Consider the following 25,217-nt stretch of genomic DNA (forward strand, 5'->3'; position numbering starts at 1 on the left):
GTAACCATCTTTTCTGGCAACAGACAACCTTTTAAATAAGCTTTTTATAGTCTAAGACTTCTGGCAGGGAAATAGAAATAAAAAATAAAAACACACTTGTAATCCCAGCAGTTGGGGAGGCCAAGGCAGGTGGATCACTTGAGGTCAGGAGTTCAAGACCAGCCAGACCCATATGGTGAAACCCTGTCTCTACTAAACATACAAAAATTAGCCGGGCATGGTGGTGCACACCTGTGGTCCCAGCTACTTGGGAGGTCGAGACAGGAGAATCGCTTGAACCCAGGGAGTGGAGGTTGCAGTGAGCTGAGATTATGCCACTGCACTCCAGCCTGGGCAACAAGAATGAAACTCCATCTCAAAAAAAATGTTCATGGAAATGCAATTTGATTTTCCAGGGGTTTTCGCATGAAACCATAGGGTACAATGGAAAGATAAACTGGTGTTGCACATTTTGACCTCATGAAATAATTTACTGTTTCATTTAAAAGTGGGTAAAGGATAATTTATGAAAAGTATACCCCAATAATATACTATTTAGCAAACACAAAATGTTATACCGAAAGACAAATTATCAACTTGTCTTTTTATCACAGAAATGAACATTTGTTGTTAACAGTATTTTTTTCAGGTTCTGATTCTTTCTTTGAAAACATCTTTTTCTCTGCCATGACAAAATCTGAACATTAAAATCTGAAAGACTGACCTTACGACATACAGCAAAATTATAAGAGAAAGTTTGAAAGATTAAAAGCAAAACATTCTAATGCTACATTCCTTAATAAAAATACAGGAGACAACTTCCAAGTTTAATACTTCTACTTTTATTAAAGAAAGTATAAAACACTTAATTCTACATTTTCAAACACTATTATTCTAAGAATCACTCAAATCACTCCAGTCTGTTCATATTTCCAGCACGTCCAATACTTCCGTCTTATTAGATTTCTAAAAAATCTTGAATTCTGAAAAAATAGATAAAAAATGTAAATTACTGACCCTAACATTGTTTTTAAAAAGCTTAATTGTGCCAGAGACGGTGCATTACACCTGTATCCCTGCACTTTGGGAGGCTGACGTGGGCGGATCACCTGAGGTTGGGAGTTTGAGACCAGCCTGACCAACATGGAGAAACCCCATCTCCACTAAAAAATACAAAAATTAGCTGGGCATGGTGGCTCATGCCTGTAATCCCAGCACTTTGGGAGGCCGAGGCGGGTCGATCACAAAGTCAAGAGATCGAGACCAACCTGGTCAACATGGTGAAACCCCGTCTCTACTAAAAATACAAAAAATTAGCTGGGCATGGTGGCTCATGCCTGTAATCCCAGCTACTTGGGAGGCTGAGGCAGGAGAATTGCTTGAACCCAGGAGGCAGAGGCAGGAGTTTTGCTAAGCCAAGATCGCACCATCGCACTCCAGCCTGGGCTACAAGAGGGAAACTCCGTCTCAAAAAAAGAAAAAAGAAAAAAAAAAAAAGGCTGAATTGTGATGAAATAAACATACCCAAATTTACCACAACCAGTTTTAAGTGTGCAGCTCTGTAGTGGAGACAGCATTTCTGTTTTCCATGCTGGAATGCAGTGGCACAATCTCAGCTCACTGCAACCTCTGCCTCCCAGAATCAGGTGATTCTCCTGCCTCAGCCTCCCATGTAGCTGGGATTACAGATGTGAGCCACCATGCCAGGCTAATTTTTTATTTTTAGTAGAGATGGCGTTTCACCCATGTTGGCCAGGATGGTCTCGAACTCCTGACCTCAAGTGATCCGCCCACCTTAGCCTCTCAGTGCTGGGATTACAGGTGTGAGCCACTGTGTACGGCCTCCTAAACTTTCATACCATGAAAAACTGTATCCAAACAATTCCCCTACCCACTTCCCAAGCCCTTGGTAAACCACCATTCTACTTTTTGGCACTGAATTTTACTATCCTAAGCACCTCCTACAAGTGGGATCATATAGAATGTCCTTGTAATTGGCTTATTTCTCTAACCATAATATCCTCAAGGTTCATCTATGACAGAATTTTCTTCCTTTTTAGGGCCGAATGATATTCCATTGTGTTTATTCATTCACTAATGGATGCTTGGGTTGTATGCCCTTGACTATTATGAATAGTGCTGCTATAAACATGAGTACAAAAAGACCTGGTTTCATTCATTTCCATGTATACCCAGAAGGATTGACTAATAATGATGAGTAATACCTAGTTTAACATAATAAGTACAATATACAATATAATGCTCATTGCAATAAACATTATTCACAGAGCCTCGTTTACGAAAGCAGGCATTTTAAGGTCCGTGTATTACTGAACTTTTACCTCTACCACACAAGTACAGAAGACATTAATTAAACTTCTTGGGCCTTCCTTGAGGTCTTTCCATTTTTCTTTCCATTTCTCTTCTCTGTTGACGCGCCTTGAACCTCTCAGCCATTGAGAAAAGGTCGTCAGGAATAGTCTGTAATTATTGAACGTGTTTAGTATTCTGCGTTTTCTACAATGCTAAATAAAATGCCTCCAAATTATTTCAGATAATCGCACAGCAGGTTACATGAAACACAGGTATCTTGATTAAACCCTACATCCATCTGCAGGCTACAAAATTTGTTGCTTCAGCTTCTTCCAAGTGCCCTTAATGTGCCTTTATATAGCAGTGTTTTCTACATATTCTTTCTTACCTCTGGGCCTGAATATGTTCCCCCTGCTTGATTGTTTATCCCATATTCTACAACTCTCCCCACCTCCACTCTACTGGTTTCTTCCTCAGCAGGGCTTTTATCGCTCATCCCCATGAGGTTAAGTTTCTCAGTCATATACTCCCATAGTTTCTTATCATTGCCCCCAAAACATGCTGAAAAACTTTAATCTGAACTTTCCTGATAAATAGCAAGCCATAGTACCTGACATAACTGAGAAACTTATAAGAGTAGACTTGTAATGAATTGCACACAGAGTCTCACCTGATTTGCTCTTTGCAGAATATTAACCAATTCAGGGGCAAACCTCCAGTCATTTCTAGTCATAGTTGTAATGGAAACACCAGTCCTCCTTTAGTGTGGGGGAAAAAAACTCATGTCATCTCATTTATAATATGCATTCATGATTCAGTTAATCCAGAATATGACAAATGAAAACTTTTTCACAGAAGCTAGAATGTATTAAAATTTAGAGTCAAACAGATTTGGAATCTGAATCTGCTGTAGTTTATGCTGTTATGGGAGTATATGATGGTAGCTCTCTTAAAAGGAAAAAGGTCTTCTCATATCCATGCCAATTTGTCAATAACCTTCAGAGTAACCACTGGGTATTCGTGTTGACACTAGATATAAAACAAATAGATGTATGAAGCTAATCATGGACAGAATTTCATTGAGTCTGAACAAGCCAAATGAACAGGGATAAATAAAGTAGCCAAGCGGAATCTAGGAAGTAGCTGAAAATTTTAGGCAATAGAATAAAATGTTTTTCTGGGCAGGAAGTTTGTGAGGGGAGTACTGAGAATCCAGAATTGGCCTTTCATGAGTGGACTAAGCTTACTTACCCTGCTCTTCCCGTGCGCCCTATTCGGTGTACATATTCTTCAATGTTCCGTGGAAAGTCAAAATTATAGACATGTGTAATATCGTGGACATCAAGCCCTCTCGAGGCTAGATCAGTTGCAATTAGTATTCTCACTTTGCCTAAAAAGTAAAGCCAAATGAACATTTAACCATTCTGGTATAAACCAACCCAAGATCTAAAAAGTGTACTTGCCCTGATTTAATCAGTCTTATTTCTTACTGCTCACATTAAAATGCTTACTTAGTTAAAATGGATTTTTCTTTAACTGCTGGCAAGTTACAAGATACCATCGTTCAGCAAATGGTCCCTAAACCCTTTAAACCATGACAGAAACGTACATTTTTCAGGTCACCTCAGATATATTTCCTGTTGCATATTAATACCTTGAGATCCAGGTTTAAAGTGTTTTGTGTTTAGTTAATGTTTAGAGGCAGATTAATGTTTAGAGCTCTAATGAGTGTAGTTTTAGGATACAGAAGATGAGGACAGATCTTAGAAATAAAGGCTTTCATGAAAAGATGCTGTCACTCAGCCAAGCCCAGGTATTGCTTATTTTAAACTGTATGAAATTATATAACATACCTGTTTTAAAGTTCTCTAATGCTTTTTCCCGGTCTCTCTGTTCTCTATCTCCATGTAGAGACTCTACTGACATATTTTCAAGTATTAGCTCACTTGATAAGTGATCCGCGCTGAAGCAAATCATAAAGACAGCATACTTAGGTACTTATTCTAATACCACCAGTTTTATTTCTATTAGAAAAAATCTGAAGTAATATAATATACATATCACCCCTATTTGAAATTAGTATATAAATAGAAATGATCCTTGACAAGTCAACTTAATTACAGTGGACATCCAAGAAAAAATACTTACACAGCTTTTCGAGAAACAAAGACTATCACTTTGTCTGTGGGTGACATACTCTGTAGAAAAGTTTGTATGTGAATCCATTTCTCTTCCTCGGTGGTTACAATTATATTTTGTTTCACTGAACTTACGGCCTAAAGGATTCAAAGAACACAAGTCATCAAGTTGATGAAGATTTAAGAGGAGACCACATACATCAGCTCAATAGATCTTTTCTCATTGGTTGTTTTTAATCAACTGCTAAGCAAAATGGCCGACGTCCTAAAAATAGTTTCTACTCAAGATTTGTATCTGAGACTTCACTTGGCCTCAAAATACTATTAGTACCATTGCTTCAAATTATTTGTCTCTAATTATTTAATTTTGTTTTGAGAACAGCCTCACTCTTTCGCCCAGGCTTGAGTGCAGTGGCCGGATGTCTCATTTTATAAAACAAACTGCTACTGGATTGCTAATGAAATCCCTAATGAAATAAGGGGTCTAAGCAATGACCCATTATTATTTATGTTTAAGTGAAAGGCCAATTTCATCTATTAATGATTAAGCAAAAAGCCAGAGAGAGAACTTCATATATAATAAAGGAGTCCCACAATGACAATACATGGACCCAACATTCAATCCCAAATTCATAAAGGGAACAGACTTACATTTATGTATATGTGTATACTTAAGTTTAGACTCTGATTCTAACAGGGTTAAAATGAGGCATCAGAAAAATATAAACCCTGACATCACTGGGTGCAGTGGCTCATGCCTGTAATCCCAGCACTTTGGGAGGCTGGGGTGGGTGATCACCTGAGGTCAGGAGTTTGAGACCAGCCTGGCCAACAGGGCAAAACCCTGTCTCTACTAAAATACAAAACTTAGCTGGGCATGGTGGCCACACATGTAATCCCAGCTACTCAGGAGGCTAAGGCAGGAGAATCACTTGAACCCAGGAGGCAGAGGTTGCAGTAAGTCAAGATCGCCTCACTGCACTCCAGCCTGGGCAAAAGAGTGAGACTGCATCTTACCAAAAAAAAAAAAAAAAAAAAAAAGCCCTGACTAGAGGTTGACGGTATTAGCTGATTATTGAAATTTCAAATGAGATAATGGTATTATTGCTCTATTAAACTTATATGCATTTGTGATTTCCCCTAAAATTGGAGAGTGGGCAGACTAGGCACACCAAAATTAGCTATCTTCAGAATTTTCGTAAGAAATGTTAAATAAGGCCAGGCGTGGTGGCTCACACCTGTAATCCAAGCACTTTGGAGGCCAAGGCAGGCGGATCACCTGAGGTCAGGGGTTCAAGACCAGCCTGACCAACATGATGAAACCCCATCTTTAAATAAAAAAATAAGAAAATAAAAAGAAATGCTAAACAATAGTAGTAAAAAACAAACTTACAACAAGATCCAGTGTACCAACATAGACAAGCATTGGCTCTTTCAAATAAGATTGTGCAAGGCGATGAACAGAACGTGGCCATGTAGCACTGGGAAAACAAGATACAAACGTTACAATTTTGTTGTAAAAACATTACTATGTTTTCTTAAGCATGCTATGAACCAAGTTATTCATGAAAGACAAATTTAGTAGTTCTTATTTTTTCAGTAAGGCAGATTAGCTGGGTATAATGTATGCACCTGTAGTTCCAGCTACTCTGGAGGCTAAGGTGAGAGGATTGCTTGAGCTGGGAGGTTGAGACTGCAGTAAGCCGAGGTGGTGCCACTGCACTCCATCCTGGCTCAAAAAACAATACAAGAAAAACTTTCAAAATAAACTGACCAAAGAATATCTACATTTAAGGGCCGGGCATGGTGGCTCAAGCCTGTAATCCCAGCACTTTGGGAGGCCGAGGCGGGTGGATCATGAGGTCAAGAGATCGAGACCATCCTGGTCAACATGGTGAAACCTCGTCTCTACTAAAAAAAAAAATACAAAAAATTAGCTGGGCATGGTGGCGCGTGCCTGTAATCCCAGCTACTCAGGAGGCGTAGGCAGAAGAACTGCCTGAACCCAGGAGGCGGAGGTTGCAGTCAGCCAAGATTGCAACACTGCACTCCAGCCTGGGCGTAAGAAAGACTGTCTCAAAATAAACGAATAAATTCACTTTTCTTGAAATATGAAGGTTATTTGTGATAAAACTATGAGAGGATTTAGTATTTCTTCAACTTTATGTTATTTACACTAAAAAAGACAAAGGATATAAGCTCAGGAGATACCCTTTTTTTCTGAGACAGATTTTCACTCTTGTTGCCCAAGCTGGAGTGCAGTGGCATCATCTCTGCTCACTGTATCCTCTTACTCTCCACCTACTGGGTTCAAGTGATTCTCCTTCCTCAGTCTTCTGAGTAGCCGGGACAACAGGGTGCGCCACTATGCCTGGCTAATTTTTTTATTTTTAGTATAGGTGAAGTTTCGCCATGTTAACCAGGCTGGCCTCAAACTCCTGACATCAAGTGATCTGTCTGCCTCGGCCTCCCAAAGTTCTGGGATTACATGTGTGAGCCACTGTGTACAGCAAATTTTATGTTATTTTTACTAATAAAGACAAAGGCTATATGCCCAGGAGATATTCTTTACACAGCACTCTATATTCAATGATTGCTTCCTGTTTTACTGTGAGCAGTTAAGTATTCAGTAATCAAATGTTTATCTCCTTAGAGAAGTGAATCCTTTATTCAAAAGTGAGACCTTACTTTTGTAGTAAATGTTTGTGTGGATATCCCTATCTGTAATTTAGGAAACTCAATAGTCATAAATAAGCAGTTATGGTTACCCTGTTCTACTTTCAATGTCATAAGATCTTTAACCTCAAGATTTCAACACTTCCAAGTAATGCTCAAATATTGTGGGAAAATCCAAACAGAATGAGATTCTGTTCCACTGACTTCTGTTTCGCACATAGTAATTAGGCATATACCTACCTGGTCATAACTGTCTGCCTATCTGGGCGCACATCTAACAAAATCTTCATTATCTGGGGTTCAAATCCCATGTCTAACATCTTGTCTGCTTCGTCTAGAACCTGCATTGAAAAAAGAATGTGAATGGATTACAACTGGGAGGCAGTTAATAACACATATGCTTTCTTTACTAGTAGAAAACTAAGAAAGGCTTTCCTCATTTTCCCTATTACTTAAGCCAAGATTTTAATTTCTCCAGGTCAGATACTAAGCAATTTGTCATTGTACGTGGTCTAAATTGATTATTGTTGGCTTTCCAATACCTTTCAAATCTCCTTAAACTTTTAAGTGTCTAAAATATGCAAGTAGATTTTAATTATTGTGTACTTATCTCAATTTTCCAAAATTTAAAATAAACATACATGATAATTTCAAATAGGATTCTTAATTCTTTCAACATGCTAAAGATAATGGGAAATATTCCTAGATCCATTAGAAAATCGACAGCCATAGCTGAGTGCGGTGGCTCATGCCTGTTATTCCAGCACTTTGTGAGGCCAGGCCTCACAAAGGCCTAGCGGATCACCTGGTCAGGAGTTGTTTAAGACCAGCCTGGCCAACATTGTGATCTTGTCTCTACAACAAAATTAGCTGAGCATGGTGGCAAGCGCCTGTAGTCTCAGCTATTTGGGAGGCTAAGACAGGAGAATCACTTGAATCTACAAGGCAGAAATTGCAGTGAGCCAAGATCTTGCCACTGCACTACAGCCTGGGCAACAAGAGGGAAACTCTGTCTCAAAAAATAATAAAATCAACAGCTGTCCTAAAAGGAACTGATATCCAAACACTTGGGAGTTGATTAAAACTATTAAAAAGTACAGCCGGGCGTGGTGGCTCAAGCCTGTAATCCCAGCACTTTGGGAGGCTGAGGCGGGTGGATCACGAGGTCAGGAGGTCGAGACCATCCTGGTCAACACGGTGAAACCCCATCTCTACTAAAAATACAAAAAATTAGCTGGGCATGGTGGTGCATGCCTGTAATCCCAGCTACTCAGGAGGCTGAGGCAGGAGAATTGCCTGAACCCAGGAGGCGGAGGTTGTGGTGAGCCGAGATCGTGCCATTGCACTCCAGACTAGGTAACAAGAGCGAAACTCCATCTCAAAAAAAAAAAAAAAAAAAAAAAACCTATTAAAATTACAAGGGGAAGGAGGAGAAAATATAGTTCAGTTTGTTGTTGTTTGAGATGGAGTTTAGTTATTTTATTTTATTATTTTATATATTTTTTATGAGTTTAGCTCTTATTCCTCAGGCTGAAGTACAATGGCATGATCTCGGCTCATGGCAATCCCGACCTTCCCAGTTTAAGTGATTCTGTCTCAGCCTCCTGAGTAGCTCACAGTACATGGGATTACAGGTGCATGCCACCACGCTCGACTAATTTTTGTATTTTCGGTAGAAATGGGGTTTCGTCGGCCGGGCGCGGTGGCTCAAGCCTGTAATCCCAGCACTTTGGGAGGCCGAGGCGGGTGGATCACGAGGTCAAGAGATCGAGACCATCCTGGTCAACATGGTGAAACCCCGTCTCTACTGAAAATACAAAAAATTAGCTGGGCATGGTGGCGCATGCCTGTAATCCCAGCTACTCAGGAGGCTGAGACAGGAGAATTGCCTGAACCCAGGAGGCAGAGGTTGCGGTGAGCCGAGATTGCACTCCAGCCTCGGTAACAAGAGTGAAACTCCGTCTCAAAAAAAAAAAAAAAAAAAAAAAAAGCAACGGGGTTTCGTCATATTGGTCAGGCTGGTCTGGAACTCAACCTCAGGTGATCTGCCCACCTTGGCCTCCCAATGTGCTGGGATTACAGGCCTGAGCCACTGTGCCTGGCCAGTTCAGTTATTTTTTGAACCCAGCACCCCAAACACCTATTCCATGATTACCAAGTAGGTTATATTCTTCAGATTGACAAAGTTATTCATTTGAAGATCATTCAATCTTCCAGGAGTTGCAATTATGATATCTACGCCTTTTCTAAGCTCTTCTATTTGTTCATCTCTGCTTCCACCACCATATACACAAACACTTAAAAAGAAAAAATCCAAAGGTCAATGTTCAGGCACAGAATATCACACAACAACTTAAAATCCAATAAAAGGGATTAAAATAAATTATCAGGTACCTTTAATGGTATCTACCCCTTTCTGAGGATTATGTACACCCATCAATCCATAATGTTGTATCTTAAAGACCAATATTTATACTATCACCCAACCCAGGCTCTTGACTGATTAGATTAGTGCTAAATGCATGACCCATAGAGCCATTTTGATTCTCTGAAAGTGTGAAAAAGGAGAGAAGATACATAAAGTTACAAGTGATTAAAATACAATACTAGTGAAGGAATGGCAAGAATTAATTACCTACCTCCGAAACCCTTTATATGAATATTTGCCACATTCTCCTTCAACTTGAAGTGCTAACTCCCTAGTGGGTGTTAGAACTAACATGCCGGGTCTATTCCTTTGACCTTTAACGCTTTGAAGAGAAAACAATCATATTAATAACTAATATTGTTACATTCATTCAGTGCCATCGAGATTTGTAGCAACCAGCCTGGTGAGGTAGCTTATGCCTGTAACCCCAGCACTTTGGGAGGGTGAGGTGGACAGATTACCTGAAGTCAGGAGTTTGAGACTAGCCTGACCAACATGGTGAAACCCTGTATCTACTAAAAATACAAAAAATTATACATGATGGAGGGCACCTGTAATCTCAGCTACTCAGGAGGCTGAGGCAGAAGAATCACTTGAACCCAGGAGGCAGAGCCTGGGTGACAAGAGTGAAACTCTGTCTCAAAAGAAAAAAAAAAAAAGATTTGTAGCAAGAAGTATCAGACATACAGTATGCCTTTTTGTGAGAAGGTATATGATTAAAAGTTGTCTCTAGCCGGGCGCGGTGGCTCAAGCCTGTAATCCCAGCACTTTGGGAGGCTGAGGCGGGTGGATCACGAGGTCAAGAGATCGAGACCATCCTGGTCAAAATGGTGAAACCCCGTCTCTACTAAAGATACAAAAAATTAGCTGGGCATGGTGGCACGTGCCTGTAATCCCAGCTACTCAGGAGGCTGAGGCAGGAGAATTGCCTGAACCCAGGAGGCGGAGGTTGCGGTGAGCCGAGATCGCGCCATTGCACTCCAGCCTGGGTAACAAGAGCGAAACTCCGTCTCAAAAAAAAAAAAAAAAAAGTTGTCTCTACATATTACAAACTTTGTTAATTATAATCTACCTACCTAAAAAATGGGTGATATTATATAGAATATGCCAAATTTCCCATAAGAGAATACATTGTTTTCTCAGATTTAACATTGCTTTACCAAGACACTAGTGTCAGTTTCTATATACTTTCTTATTACAAAAGCAATACATATTTACCATGAACTAGGGAAAATTTTAAAAACTACAAATCCTAAAACCCAATTTCCCAATAGCAGTCTTTTGTTTAAGATGGTCTTTTTCATTAACATTTAAAATGTCAAACATTTTATCAAGGAATAGATAAGTGTATTGGACATAGTTTAAACAGTTTCTACTGTTTCACTATTAAAGCAAAGCTTGTGGTAGATATTACCTATTGCCTTCTAATAATGTTTTACCAATTTATACTTTCACCAGCACAATGTAAGTGTACTTCCTAGCATCTTCTCCAAAGCTAGGCATTACCTTTGAATCGAGCAATAGGTAAAGAAACTTTGCCAGGCGCAGTGGCTCAAGCCTGTAAGCCCAGCACTTTGGGAGGCTGAAGTGGGTGGATCACAAGTTAAAGAGATCGAGACCATCCTGACCAACACGGTGAAACCCCGTCTCTACTAAAAATACAAAAAAATTAGCCAGGCGTGGTGGCATGTGCCTGTGGTCCTAGCTACTCAGGAGGCTGAGGCGGAAGAATTCCTTGAACCGAGAAGGTGGAGGTTGCAGCGAGCTGAGATTGCACCACTGCACTCCAGCCTGGTGACAGAGCAAGACTCTGTCTCAAAAAAAAAAAAAATGGTTTAAGGCCGGGAGTGGTGGCTCACGCCTGTAATCCAAGCACTTTGAAGGCCAAGGTGGGTGGATCACCTGAGGTTGGGAGTTCAAGACCAGCCTGACCAACATGGTGAAACCTCGTCTTCAAAAAAAAAAAAAAAAATTAAAAAAAAGAAAAAAAAAACAACTTTACAGTTTTGATATCTAAATCTATTAAACCTCTGTAAAAAGAAACCAGCCAAAAGAATTCTTACGTTGGTTGAAGGTCCAAATGAATAAATCCAGGCATTAAATAACACAATGTCTTTCCTGTTCCAGTTTGGGCTACTCCTATAAGATCTATTCCTTGCAACACAATGGGCCACGCTTGTGCCTGAAACAGAATGATAAACATTAACACAACAAGCACATCTTTTTTTTTTTTTTGCCAATTATTCCTATTTTCCCAGTTCTAAACTTCTTTCAACAAAAACTTCTTGAACACTAGGGAGAAGGTGCTGGGGGAATGCTAAGAGACAGTTGCTCCCTGGTATCTTCTAACAATCTGATATTGGCCAGGCGTGGTGTCTCATGCCTGTAATCCCAGCAATTGGGAGGCTAAGGTAAATGGATCCCCTGAGGTCAGGAGTTCAAGACCAGCCTGGCTAACATGGTGAAACCCCATTTCTTGAATCATGGGGTTGGTTTAAAAAAAAAAAAAGAAACCCCATTTCTACTAAAAATACAAAGAGTTAGCTGGGCATGGTGGTACACGCCCAGCTCTTTGGAAGGCTGAGGCAGGAGAACTGCTTGAACTCAGGAAGCGGAGGTTGCAGTAAGCCGAGACTGTGCCACTGTACTCCAGCTTGTGTAATGAGTGAAATTTCATCTCAAACAAAAACAAAAACCAAAACCAAAAAACACCAAAGATATCACCGTTTTTGAAGAAAAACAGAGTGAAATACTATAATTAATGAAAGCATACCTGAATAGGTGTTGGCTTTTTAAAACCTGATTTTTTAATGTTTTCCATAACCTCAGGATAGTACTGAAAGGCGTCATCAAATGTGCAGGTTGGATTGGGGATAGGTCGTTTCTCCCCATCCTTCAAGTCATCCCATGTTATATTAAAATTTTCTTTCCTTCAAAGAATAAAAATGATTAATTTTTTTTCTCACTTTACTCCCCAAGCAAGACATTTTCCAAAATCAGTCTGGTCTTATCTAGAAGCTCAACTGCAACTGTGACTGTGGGGAAAGTTATAATGAAATGTATAAAGAAATAGAAGCAAGAGTCCATCTGTCTCTTATCTGAGAATAGTTGCAATGGGAAGGTTAAAAACATTAGTTTTTCTGGCAAAAACAAAAAACATTATACGATAGTAGGCCAATGAATGTTTCATGGATCAAAGATGAGCAGCCTGAAAACCATGCTTCATAAATTAAAATCAGATTTGGCAAACAGGGAAGGCCTACAATGTTCCACACATTTCATTAATGCATCCTTAACAATCCTATATGTTAGGAAGTATTATCCATTTGACAGGTGATCATACAGTAAGTTACCCTGTTCCTCACCTTAACTATTCTGCTATTCCATAGCACCTCTCAGTTTTTTTTTTCTTTTCATGTATGTGAAATTTCACAAGCATCTCTGTTTTATCAAACTTTAATAGTAAGAAAAAACCTTGCAATTCAAACCTTCCAAAGCTGGGCGAGGCAGCTCACACCTGTAATCCTAGCACTTTGGGTGGCTGAGGCAGGTGGATTGCCTGAGCTCAGAAGTTCAAGACCAGCCTGGGCAACAAGGTGAAACCCCCTCTCTACTAAAATACAGAAAATTAGTTGGTGTGGCAGCATGTGCCTGTAGCCCCAGGTACTTGGGAGGCTGAGGCAGGAGAACTGCTTGAACCCAGGAGGCAGAAATTGCAGTGAGACAAGATCATGCCACTGCACTCCAGCCTGGGAGACAAAGACTTTAACTACAAAAATAAAAATAAATAAATGAAACCTTCCAATTACAGGTAACAAGGACCGAAGTGTTTAAGAAATTAACAAGATTATTTTTTTTCAATTCAACTATTGGAGGAATAATTCTCTAAAACTGCTGTCCAATATAGCAGGCACTAGCCACACATGACTATCTCAATTCAATTAATATAAACATTCGTTTGTTCAGTTACACCAGCCATACTTTACATGCCAGTCTACTCCATTAGACATAAATATAGACTGTTTTCCATCACTGCAGGAAGTTTTACTAGACAACAATGCTTTAATACAATTTAAGTTAACACATTTACTTGAATATCGAAGGTGTAGTAGCCTTTAAATATCATTTCACATTTGCCCAGAGTGTTAACACCAATAACGTAAGGATACATATACTTACACAACAAGGTAATTAAACTACCCACCTCCAACTATCTGCTTGTTCTTTGGACATCGCACTTGTGGCAGCTGACTCTTTATAAAAGTTTTTCTTAATTGGGGGTAAGTCTGGGACAAAAGTGAAAATTGACACTTTGATGAATGTACAGCATCATTAATAGTTAGTCAAAGCTACAGAAATCATACAATATATTTTATTTACCACACATATCGTTTGACAGTTCTACACTCTGCCAGCCAGGCTTGCTCCTATCAAAAAGATCTCCGTTTCTGCATGCTGGGCACCAGTAGCTTAGACCTGTAATCCCAGCACTTTGGGAGTCTGGCATGGGAGGATCACTTGAGTCTGAGCAAAATAGTGACACCCTGTCTCTACAGAAATTTCTTTAGTCTGGCAGCCAGGTCCAGTGGCGCACGCCTGTAACCCCAGCACATGGGAGGCTGAGGTGTCAGGAGGTCAAGACCAGCCTAGCCAACATGGTGAAATCCCATCTCTACTAAAAAATACAAAAATTAGCTGGGCATAGTGGTGTGTGCCTGTAATCCCAGCTACTCGGGAGGTTGAGGCAAAAGAACTGCTTGAACCCAGGAGGCAGAGGTTGCAGTGAGCTGAGATGGCTCCATTGCACTACAGCCTGGGCAACAAAACTCAGAAAAAGCTTTGAGTGGTGGTATGTGCTTGTAGTCCCAGCCAGTTGAGAGGCTGAGGTGAGAGGATTGCCTGAGCCTGGGAGAGGAAGGCTGCAATGACTTGTGATTTTGCCACTGCACTATAGCCAGGACAACAGAGTGAAACCCTCAAAAACAACTTTAATGAAAAATAAAATGATGCATGCATTTTTAAGGCATAAAACAACGCAATTGATAAATATACTCTCATGCATAGTAGTTTGATTATCTTTTCTTTGAAGGTTCATCCAATTACTTTTTTAGGAATTGCATCTATACCCTTGGTCTACTCTCTTAAGCTACATTCCTTAAAAGTATATTATACCAGGGCAGGCGCGGTGGCTCACGCCTGTAATCCCAGCACTTTGGGAGGCTGAGGTGGGTGGATCACCAGGTCAGGAGTTCAAGACCAGCCTGGCCAATGTGGTGAAATCTCATCTCTACTAAAAATGCACAAACTAGCCAGGCGTGGTGGTGGGCACCTGTAATCCAAGCTACTAGGAAGGCTGAGGCAAGAGAATCACTTAAACCCAGGAGGCAGAAGTCGCAGTGAGCTGAGATTGCGTCACTGCACTCCAGCCTGGGTGACACAGCAAGACTCTGTCTCAAAAAAAAATAGTTAAACATTTAATATTTCCCTTGTAGCATAAATGACAGCTGACAACATAGAAGGTAGGGACTAATTGCAGCATTTTAGATTTTACTGTTTTTATAACATTTCATTACTAAAAATAAAGCAGACATTTTAAAGAGGATAAAAACTAGCTAACAGAAACAATAAATGTAAATGATAGGAAGCAGCACAGACCTGCCCACTTTTTTTGCTGCCATTTCAAACCTTCCTCTCTAATTTGATCCCAATCTATCAATGGCCGAGCTCCTGCAACTACACTGTTAGCTGTGCTTCGACCTTTTTCACCAGAAGGTTGTAATGCAATACCTGTTAAAAACATTTTTAACAGATTAGTTTTTCTCTATTTGTTTCTTAATAATCAGACAATGCTTAAAATATAAAATTTGGGGTTTCTCTACCACAGTAACATGAAATTTGTTATCATTCAATGATAACAACTTATAAAATTTAATTTTATTGGAGAAGGTAAGTAAAATACCACAAGTTTAATGTTTGTTAAGATATTGTCAGGCTGGGCGCAGTGGCTCACGCCTGTAATCCCAGCACTTTGGGAGGCCAAGGCGGGTGGATCACGAGGTCATGAGATCGAGACCATCCTGGTCAACATGGCGAAACCCCGTCTCTACTAAAAAAATATAAAAAATTAGCTGGGCATGGTGGCACATGCCTGTAATTCCAGCTACTCAGTAGGCTGAGGCAGGAGAATTGCCTGAACCCAGGAGGAGGAGGTTGCGGTGAGCCGAGATCGCCATTGCACTCCTGCCTGGGTAACAAGAGTGAAACTCTGTCCCAAAAAAAAAAAAGATATTGTCAGCCGGGTGCGGTAGCTCAAGCCTGTAATCCCAGCACTTTGGGAGGCTGAGGCAGGTGGATCACGAGGTTGAGAGATCAAGACCATCCTGGTCAACATGGTGAAACCCCGTCTCTACTAAAAAAACAAAAAATTAGCTGGGCATGGTGGTGCGAGCCTGTAATCCCAGCTACTCAGGAGGCTGAGGCAGGAGAATTGCTTGAACCCAGGAGGCGGAAGTTGCGGTGAGCTGAGATCGTGCCATTGCACTCCAGCCTGGGTAACAAGAGCAAAACTCCGTCTCAAAAAAAAAAAAAAAGATATTGTCATACCCATTACTCAATTGTTACAATACTCCTGGGAAGCAGATATTATCCCAGGTTAATAGATGAAGAGCCAGGCTTAGTAGCTCACCCCTGTAATACCAAGACTTTGTGAGGATGGTGGGATCGCTTGAACTCAGGACTCAAGACCAACCCAAACAACATGGTAAAACCCCATTTCTACCCTACAAAAAATTTACTTAGCTGGGTGTGGTGGCACACACCTGTGGTCCCAGCTATTTGAGAGGCTGAGGTGGGAGAATCACTGGTGCCCAGGAGGTCAAGGCTATAATGAGCCATGATCTGCCGGGCGAGGTGGCTCACGCCTGTAATCCCTGCACTTTGGGAGGCCAAGGCAGATGGATCACCTGAGGTCAGGAGTTTGAGATCAGCCTGGCTAATAGAGCAAAACCCCATCTCTCCTAAATGAAAAAATATAAAAATTTGCCAGGCATGGTAGTGGACATCTGTATTTCCATGGTGGCAGAAATTGTAGTGAGCTGAGATCACGCCACTAAACTCTAGTCTGGATGACAGAGTGAGACTCCATTGCAAAAAAAAAGAGCCATGCTCATACCACTGCACTGCAGCCTAGAAAACACAGAACCCGCCGGGCGCGGTGGCTCAAGCCTGTAATCTCAGCACTTTGGGAGGCTGAGGCGGGTGGATCGCGAGGTCAAGAGATCGAGACCATCCTGGTCAACATGGTGAAATCCCGTCTCTACTAAAAATACAAAAAATTAGCTGGGCATGGTGGCACATGCCTGTAATCCCAGCTACTCAGGAGGCTGAGGCAGGAGAATTGCCTGAACCCGGGAGGCGGAGGTTGCGGTGAGCTGAGATCGCGCCATTGCACTCCATCCTGGGTAACAAGAGCGAAACTCCGACTCAAAAAAAAAAAAAAAAGAAAACACAGAACCCATCTAAAAAACAATTTAAAAAATAAAATTAAAATAAAAAACAATAAAACAGACACAGAAATAGAACATTAGACCTTGTTTTTTTTTCCCCAGGAAACACTAAGACAATGGTGCCTTCTAACCCCAAGTGTCTCTATCCTACTTTCACATTGCTTCTAGATATGATTCAGTAATGGTTCTCTATTCTAAACAGATCTACTTTTAGCTGGGCATGGTGGCACGTGCCTGTAATCCCAGCTACTCAGGAGGCTGAGGCAGGAGAATTGCCTGAGCCCAGGAGGTGGAGGTTGCAGTGAGCCGAGATCGCGCCATTGCACTCCAGCCTGGGTAACAAAAGCGAAACTCCGTCTCAAAAATAAATAAATAAATAAATAAATAAATAAATAAATAAATATTTAGGCCGGGCGCGGTGGCTCAAGCCTGTAATCCCAGCACTTTGGGAGGCCGAGGCGAGTGGATCACGAGGTCAAGAGATCAAGACCATCCTGGTCAACATGGTGAAACCCCGTCTCTACTAAAAATACAAAAAAATTAGCTGGGCATGCTGGCGCGTGCCTGTAATCCCAGCTACTCGGGAGGCTGAGGCAGGAGAATTGCCTGAACCCAGGAGGCGGAGGTTGCGGTGAGCCGAGATCGCGCCATTGCACTCCAGCCTGGGTAACAAGAGCGAAACTCCGTCTCAAAAAATAAATAAATAAATAAATAAATAAATATTTAAGCAGTTTTCAACGTCAGCCATAAATCTGAAGTCGGGACTAGGGTTAGGATCCTGGGACCAATCCTTACTCCACCCACTAACACTAAAGTATGTGTATTAAAGGGTTATTTCTCTGCTTGCAGGACCTAGATTAATACAACGCGAAAAATAAATAAAAGGGTTATTTCATTCTCATTTACTGTGGCTAAAAGTAAAACTGCTAGGCATGAACACAGAGAGCCGGTATTTTAATTTGAGGAAAAATATTCTGGGCTTTTATTCATAGCAAAAAATCATTAAGACTACATTTATGGCAGTCTAATGCTTTGAATCAGAAAAGGAAACCAGGTATAATTGCTTATAACAGTGAATGAAATTCAAACATGTTAAAGGGCTTCAGTGAGAAAAAATTACTTACCAACTCTGCATTCTGAATCTTCTTCTAGCTTTTTCACAAGATTACCTATCACGGCTTTTGCTTTGGCTTGCATTGTTTTGCTGCCATATATTTTGACTAATGATTCTGGTCTTCCTTGTATTATCTAAATACAAGGGAAAAAAAAGAGGTGAGATTTAAAAGTTCCGTAAAGCCCCTAACCCCTTTCAACAATCACTCATCTTCAAAACTATTACAGTATAAAGTAAATACAGTATTACTACCCAATCAAAGTCTATATTTCTAGTTAGAGAGGAGTATTACTTGTATACTCGGGGATTTACCTTCTGGTCAGATGCAGAGGGGCAGGACAACCTGAACATCTAAACAATGGACAGCTAGGGAATAAACTCAGCAAATAGTGTAGAGAAATAATTAAGGCATTAAACATCACCAGTGATAGCATTTTGATTCTGAGGTTTTCAACCTACAAAATGGTATTTTTTTTTTTTTTTTTTGAGACAGAGTTTCGCTCTTGTTACTCAGGCTGGAGTGCAATGGCGCGATCTCGGCTCACTGCAACCTCCGCCTCCTGGGTTCAAGCAATTCTCCTGCCTCAGCCTCCCGAGCTGGGATTACAGGCAGGCGCCACCACGCCCAGCTAATTTTTGTATTTTTAGTAGAGACGGGGTTTCACCATGTTGACCAGGATGGTCTCGATCTCTTGACCTCGTGATCCACCCGCCTCGGCCTCCCAAAGTGCTGGGATTACAGGCTTGAGCCACCGCGCCCGGCCCTACAAAATGGTATTTGTTTCACCACTCATACAGAACTGTAGGGCTGAAATGAAGTAACCTATGTGCTAGAGTGTTTATTGCACTGCCAGGTAACTTAGCTAAATTCTTAACTTGATAGGATTCTATACCTATGTATACTGTTAGGGTTGTGTTTATAAGACTGATATATTTTGTGAATAGAATCTACAAGTAACACCTATCAACAAGCATAATTTCAAATAACCTAATAGATTCAATATCTAGAAAATGCTATACACCAAATTTTGTTTTAGGTTGGTAATTCAATGTTTACCACCTACAGTATTTACAGGCACTATAACTCAGTATGAGTACTGAAGCAAGGCCATTACAGGGTACTATGGGAAGGGACAATTACATAGAATGGGGGTCTTAGACCTCCCTAAGAGGTGAGCAGGAATTATTTATGTGGAAATAAGTATGATAGCAGGGTGTGTCAGGAAGTGGGTGGAGTACTCAAGGAATTAGGGAAGAGGAGACTGGAGAGGGTGCACAGACGAGCTTAAGTCAACAATTTTAAAGAGTATAGACTTACAGGCCTGATATATTGTGAAACATTTTTTTTTTTTTTTTTTTTAAGACGGAGTTTCGCTCTTGTTACCCAGGCTGGAGTGCAATGGCGTGATCTCGGCTCACCGCAACCTCCGCCTCCTGGGTTCAGGCAATTCTCCTGCCTCAGCCTCCTGAGTAGCTGAGATTACAGGCACGTGCCACCATGCCCAGCTAATTTTTTGTATTTTTAGTAGAGACGGGGTTTCACCATGTTGACCAGGATGGTCTCGATCTCTCGACCTCGTGATCCACCCGCCTCGGCCTCCCAAAGTGCTGGGATTACAGGCTTGAGCCACCGCGCCCGGCCTATCGTGAAACATTTTTACACAGGAAAGGGACACAAATAATTTGTGTTTTAAAATGCTTGTTCTGGCCAAGCATGGCGGCTCAGGCCTGCATTCCCAGTACTTTGGGAAGCTGAGGTGGGTGGATCATCTGAGGTCAGGAATTCAAGACCAGCCTGGCCAACATGGTGACACCCTGTCTCTACTTAAAGTACAAAAATCAGCCAGGCGTGCTGTCAGAAACCTGTAATCCAAGCTTCTCTGGAGGCTGAGGCAGAAGAATTGCTTGAACCCAGGAGGCACAGGTTGCAGCGCACCAAGATCCTGCCACTGCACTCCAGCCTGGGTGACAGAAGGAGACTCCGTCTCAAAAAAAAAAAAAAAAAAAAATTAAGTTACATGCTCCCTTAGAAATGCATGATGCTCTCTTAAGGACTGAAGAACACAGATGACTTACTTGGATTATGGTGTTTGTTGTATTTTGTATATGCTTTATTTTCGATCCACCACGACCTGTTTTTAAAAATAAAGGAAATACAATTATCAGTTGAAATCAGTAAGTTAAAAACTTACCCATTTTCCTCAACAAACATTCTCTAGTTCTACACAAATGCTCCTAGGGTTCAGCAATCACTTTTTATTTGGAAAGAGGGAAGTAAGAGGTTCTATTCCAAATTTTGGTGGGTTTTAAGAGGCTCCTCTTAATCCAGAGAGGTGGAGACTATAGATTATCAGCTCAAACAAAACCTAATTGGGTCCAAACTGGTGGAGAGGATGTAGAAATTGGAAAAATAGACAAAACTTAATAGACATTTCTCCAGTGACATACAAATGGCCAACAAGCATAAGCAGATGTTCAACATCACTAATTAGGTTCACACAAATCCGAAACCACAAAATTATTGTCATCTCACATCTGGTAGGATGACCATTATTAAAAACAGAAAATAATTGTTAGTAAGGATGTGGAGAAATTGGAACCTCTGTGTACGGTTGGTGGGATTGTAAAATGGTGCTGCCACTATGTTTTTTTTTTTTTTTTTTTTTTGAGACAGAGTTTCGCTCTTGTTACCCAGGCTAGAGTGCAATGGCGCGATCTCGGCTCACCGCAACCTCCGCCTCCTGGGTTCAGGCAATTCTGCCTCAGCCTCCCGAGTAGCTGGGATTACAGGCACGTGCCACTATGCCCAGCTAATTTTTTGTATTTTTAGTAGAGACGGGGTTTCACTATGTTGACCGGGATGGTCTCGATCTCTCGACCTCGTGATCCACCCGCCTCGGCCTCCCAAAGTGCTGGGATTACAGGCTTGAGCCACCGCGCCCGGCTGGTGCTGCCACTATGTAAAACAGTATAGTTTTCCCAAAACATTAAAATAGAACATATGATCCAGCAGTCTCAATTGGGGTATACATCCAGAAGAAGTGAAAGCAGGATCTCAAAGATATGTTGCACTCCCATTTTCATAATAACACCACTCAAGTCAAAAGGTGGAAGCTACCTATTTATCATAGACCCATTAATAGATAAACTGAGATAGATACATAATGGAATACCATTCAGAGCCTTAGTAAGGAAGAAAATCCTGTCTCAAGCTATAAAGCGGATAAGCCTGGAAGATATTAAGGTGAGAGAATTAAGCCAATAACAAGGACAACTGCTGCATAATTCTACTTATATGGATTATCTAAAGTAAACTAACTCCAAAACAATGTAAATGGTGGTTCCCTGGGATGGGGCATGAAATAATGGGGAGCTATTCAATGGGTATACAGTTTCAGTCACGCAAGTTCCAGAAATCTGGGATATAACCTTGTGCTTATTGTTAGTATGTGATATACGTTTAAAAGGATAATTTAACAATAAAAAAGTTGGATTCAGACCCAACATCAAGTGAGTGTTCTGTAACACAGCGCTCTTACATCTGTTAAGTGTTAACTTAAGTGATTTTTATAGCAAATCCAGTGGCTTTCTTTTACAGAGCATCATTCTTCAGATCTTAAACCCAAGCCTTCTGAAGGGCCAAAGAATCTCTGAGTAGTATATCAGTTAGTCTCACACTGCACTATTTTATAGCAGCCTCCATCTGTTCACTTTTCTCAGGTTTTAAAAAGGGTAAAATTTAGGCCGGGCGCGGTGGCTCAAGCCTGTAATCCCAGCACTTTGGGAGGCCGAGGCGGGTGGATCACAAGGTCAAGAGATCGAGACCATCCTGGTCAACATGGTGAAACCCCGTCTCTACTAAAAATACAAAAAAGTAGCTGGGCATGGTGGCACATGCCTGTAATCCAAGCTACTCAGGAGGCTGAGGCAGGAGAATTGCCTGAACCCAGGAGGCGGAGGTTGCGGTGAGCCGAGATCGCGCCATTGCACTCCAGCCTGGGTAACAAGAGCGAAACTCCGCCTCAAAAAAAAAAAAAAAAAAAAAAGGGTAAAATTTATCTAATAGGTAAAATGTGGCAATTTATACTCTGGCTTAATGGCAATCAGTGGGGTAGTCATTCTAATCATTTTTTAAATGCTTCTCGTTTTTTCTTTCTTTCAAGACAGGGTTTCACCATGTTGGTCGGGCTGGTCTTAAAACTCCGGACCTCAGGTAATCCACCCGCCTTGGCCTCCAAAATGCCTGGATTACAGGCGTGAGCCACCACACCCCGCCTTAAATGCTTTTCAAAAAAATTCAGAGATGGGCCAGGCACGGTGGCTTATGCCTGTAATCCCAGCACTTGGGGAGGCAGAGATGGGTGGATCCATAGGAATTTGAGACCGCCCTGGGCACTATGGTGAAACCTCATCTTTACTAAAAAGACAAAAATTGGGGAGGCTGAGGTATGAGAATCGCTTGATTGAGCCTATAAGGTGGAGGTTGTAGTCAGCTGAGATCATACCACTGCACTCAGCTGGAGTCACAGAGCCGTCTCAAAAAATAAACCAACAGTATTAAAAAATTTAAAATTCAGAATTTAATGTTAACATCCAAGATGTAGTAAGAGCCGGGTGTGGTGGCTCATGCCTGTAATCCCAGCACTTTGGGAGGCCGAGATGGGTGGATCACGAGATGAGGAGTTCAAGACCAGCCTGGCCACGATGGTGAAACTCCCATCTCTAAAAAAAAAAAAAAAGACGCAGTAAAAAAATTTTATTTATTTATTTTTTTAAATAAAGATGGGGTTTCACCCTGATGGTCAGGCTGGTCTTGAACTCCTGACCTCAGGTGATCCACCCACCTCGGTCTCCCAAAGTGCTAGAACTACAGGTGTGAGTCACCATGCCAGGCAGAAATTTTTTTTTTTTTTTTTTTGAGACGGAGTTTTGCTCTTGTTACCCAGGCTGGAGTGCAATGGCGCGATCTTGGCTCACCGGAACCTCCGCCTCCTGGGTTCAGGCAATTGTCCTGCCTCAGCCTCTTGAGTAGCTGGGATTACAGGCACGTGCCACCATGCCCAGCTAATGTTTTGTATTTTTAGTAGAGACGGGGTTTCACCATGTTGACCAGGATGGTCTCGATCTCTTGACCTCGTGATCCACCCGCCTCGGCCTCCCAAAGTGCTGGGATTACAGGCTTGAGCCACCGCGCCCGGCCAGAAAATTTTTAACAGTTAAAACATGTAAAATAAAGGAAACTAAAAGCAAGATACAATTGCTCTACACAGCCCTACAATAATCGTTTAGCGATCCCTCCTCAGCCTCCCAAAGTGTTGGGATTACAGGCATGAGCCACCGCGCCCAGCCAGCCCTAAGATTTCAAAAGCCTTCTAGGAGTTCCTCTCCCAAATACATTGTATAAACACCACAAGGTGGATTAAGTTACTTTTTTAATTAACAGTCTTGCTGTCACCCAGGCTGGAGTACAGTGGCACAATCTCGGCTCACTGCCAACCTCTGCCGCCCAGGTTCTAGTGATTCTCATGCCTCAGCATCCAGAGTAACTGGGATTACAGGCGCACGACAGACCCCAGGCCCGGAAAGTTTTTTTGTATTTAGCAGCGACGGGGGTTTTGCCATGTTACCCAGGCTGGTCTGGAACTCTTGAGCTCCGGTGATCCACCCGCCTTGCCCTCCCAAAGTGCTGAGATTACAGGCGGAAGCCGCCGCGCCCGGCCAGATGAGATTATATTCTAGCACCAGTTTTTAGAAATAGCTGAGAGACCCGAACCTCACTAGCCGGCAGCTGATTGGAGGTGAGGCCGTAGGGAGGGAATGCCTTTGCCCAGGCCCCGCCCCTGGTCCCACTTATCCTGCCCTGCCCAGCCAGCCACACCCATTCTCACCGATCACCGCGCCGACAAAGTGGTTCTTCAAAGCGAAACATAGCGGCGGTTCCTCATGACCAGCGGCCACGGCGTTCGAGGGCCTAGAGGCACCTCTCCAGCAGCCACCTCTGACGACCCTATATCCCCCCGGACCTCCTCGATTCGACTCTTCCGCCAACCTCCTTTCTGGCGGCCGGGACGCGTTCGAACTTCGTCGGCCAGCAACGACCCATGTAGAGGCCTTAGGGGCTTCTCCGTGTTGGGACATGGTTCCAAGAATGGTCGCGTCCGACGTCGTTGCCGTCCGGCTCTGCTCTACTCGACTGTGCCGTCGTAAGACTGAAGTGCCACGGCAGCCACGCAGCAGCTACTTAAGGAGCCCGCACGAGGCCAGCCCCGCCCCCACCCCTCTGTTCCTCCCACCGCACCCTGATTTCACACAGCCATTGGCCAGCAAGCGTTGAGGGCGGGACCTTTCCAGTTCAGCCTATAGGTTCTCTGAACCGTGGGAGTGTGCCTTGAAGTAGTCAACGCGCGATGATGGTTTTTTTTTGTTGTTGTTTTTTTGAGATGGAGTTTCGCTCTTGTTACCCAGGCCGGAGTGCAATGGCGCGATCTCGGCTCACCAAAACCTCCGCCTCCCGGGTTCAGGGAATTCTCCTGCCTCAGCCTCCTGAGTAGCTGGGATTACAGGCACGCGCCACCATGCCTGGCTAATTTTTGTATTTTTGTAGAGACAGGGTTTCACCATGTTGGCCAGGCTGGTTTTGAACTCCTAACCTCAGGTGATCCACCCGCCTCAGCCTGCCAACGTGCTGAGATTACACACGTGAGCCACCGCGTCCTGGTGTATTCTTTCCTGGGCGTGGAATTTCTCCCAAACTCCCACTTTGCTCCTGCCCCTACTGAACACCCACCTCAGGTTCCTGGCATCTCAGTGCCTTGGAAACCTTTTTTTATTCCCCTTTTTAAATAGAGATGTGGTGTCGCTGTGTTGCTCAGGCCGGTTTTGAATTCCTGGCTTCTGGCTTCAAGTGATCTTCCTGCCTCCGCTTCCCAAAGTGCTGGGATTACAGACTCCAGCCACTGCACGGGAAATGTTTTTAACTGTGACCCATAAAATTTAGTCACTATTACAAAGTGACCCAATCCATACATAAAAATCTTGAAAGAACACATTGACAAAGCAGCATT

At 42.2% G+C, this 25,217-nt stretch overlaps 1 protein-coding gene across 1 annotated transcript; it reads right to left on the reverse strand.

Moving 5' to 3' along the window:
* Positions 1 to 579: 579 nt before the first annotated feature.
* On the reverse strand, positions 580 to 24,362 carry DDX43 (DEAD-box helicase 43). Its single transcript, XM_039467499.2, has 17 exons — positions 24,042 to 24,362; positions 20,230 to 20,285; positions 18,164 to 18,287; positions 15,190 to 15,321; positions 13,739 to 13,820; positions 12,308 to 12,464; positions 11,598 to 11,716; positions 9,746 to 9,856; positions 9,262 to 9,403; positions 7,347 to 7,447; positions 5,824 to 5,911; positions 4,441 to 4,568; positions 4,146 to 4,255; positions 3,544 to 3,682; positions 2,963 to 3,050; positions 2,322 to 2,460; positions 580 to 962 (listed from the first exon to the last, which is right to left on the reverse strand). The coding sequence occupies exons 1-16, from the start codon at positions 24,289 to 24,291 to the stop codon at positions 2,347 to 2,349; spliced, it is 1,941 nt and encodes a 646-aa protein (XP_039323433.2). The 5' UTR covers positions 24,292 to 24,362; the 3' UTR covers positions 580 to 962; positions 2,322 to 2,346.
* Positions 24,363 to 25,217: the final 855 nt, after the last annotated feature.

This window comes from Saimiri boliviensis, chromosome 4 (genome assembly GCF_048565385.1).
Source record: "Saimiri boliviensis isolate mSaiBol1 chromosome 4, mSaiBol1.pri, whole genome shotgun sequence".
Lineage (NCBI taxonomy): Eukaryota > Metazoa > Chordata > Mammalia > Primates > Cebidae > Saimiri > Saimiri boliviensis.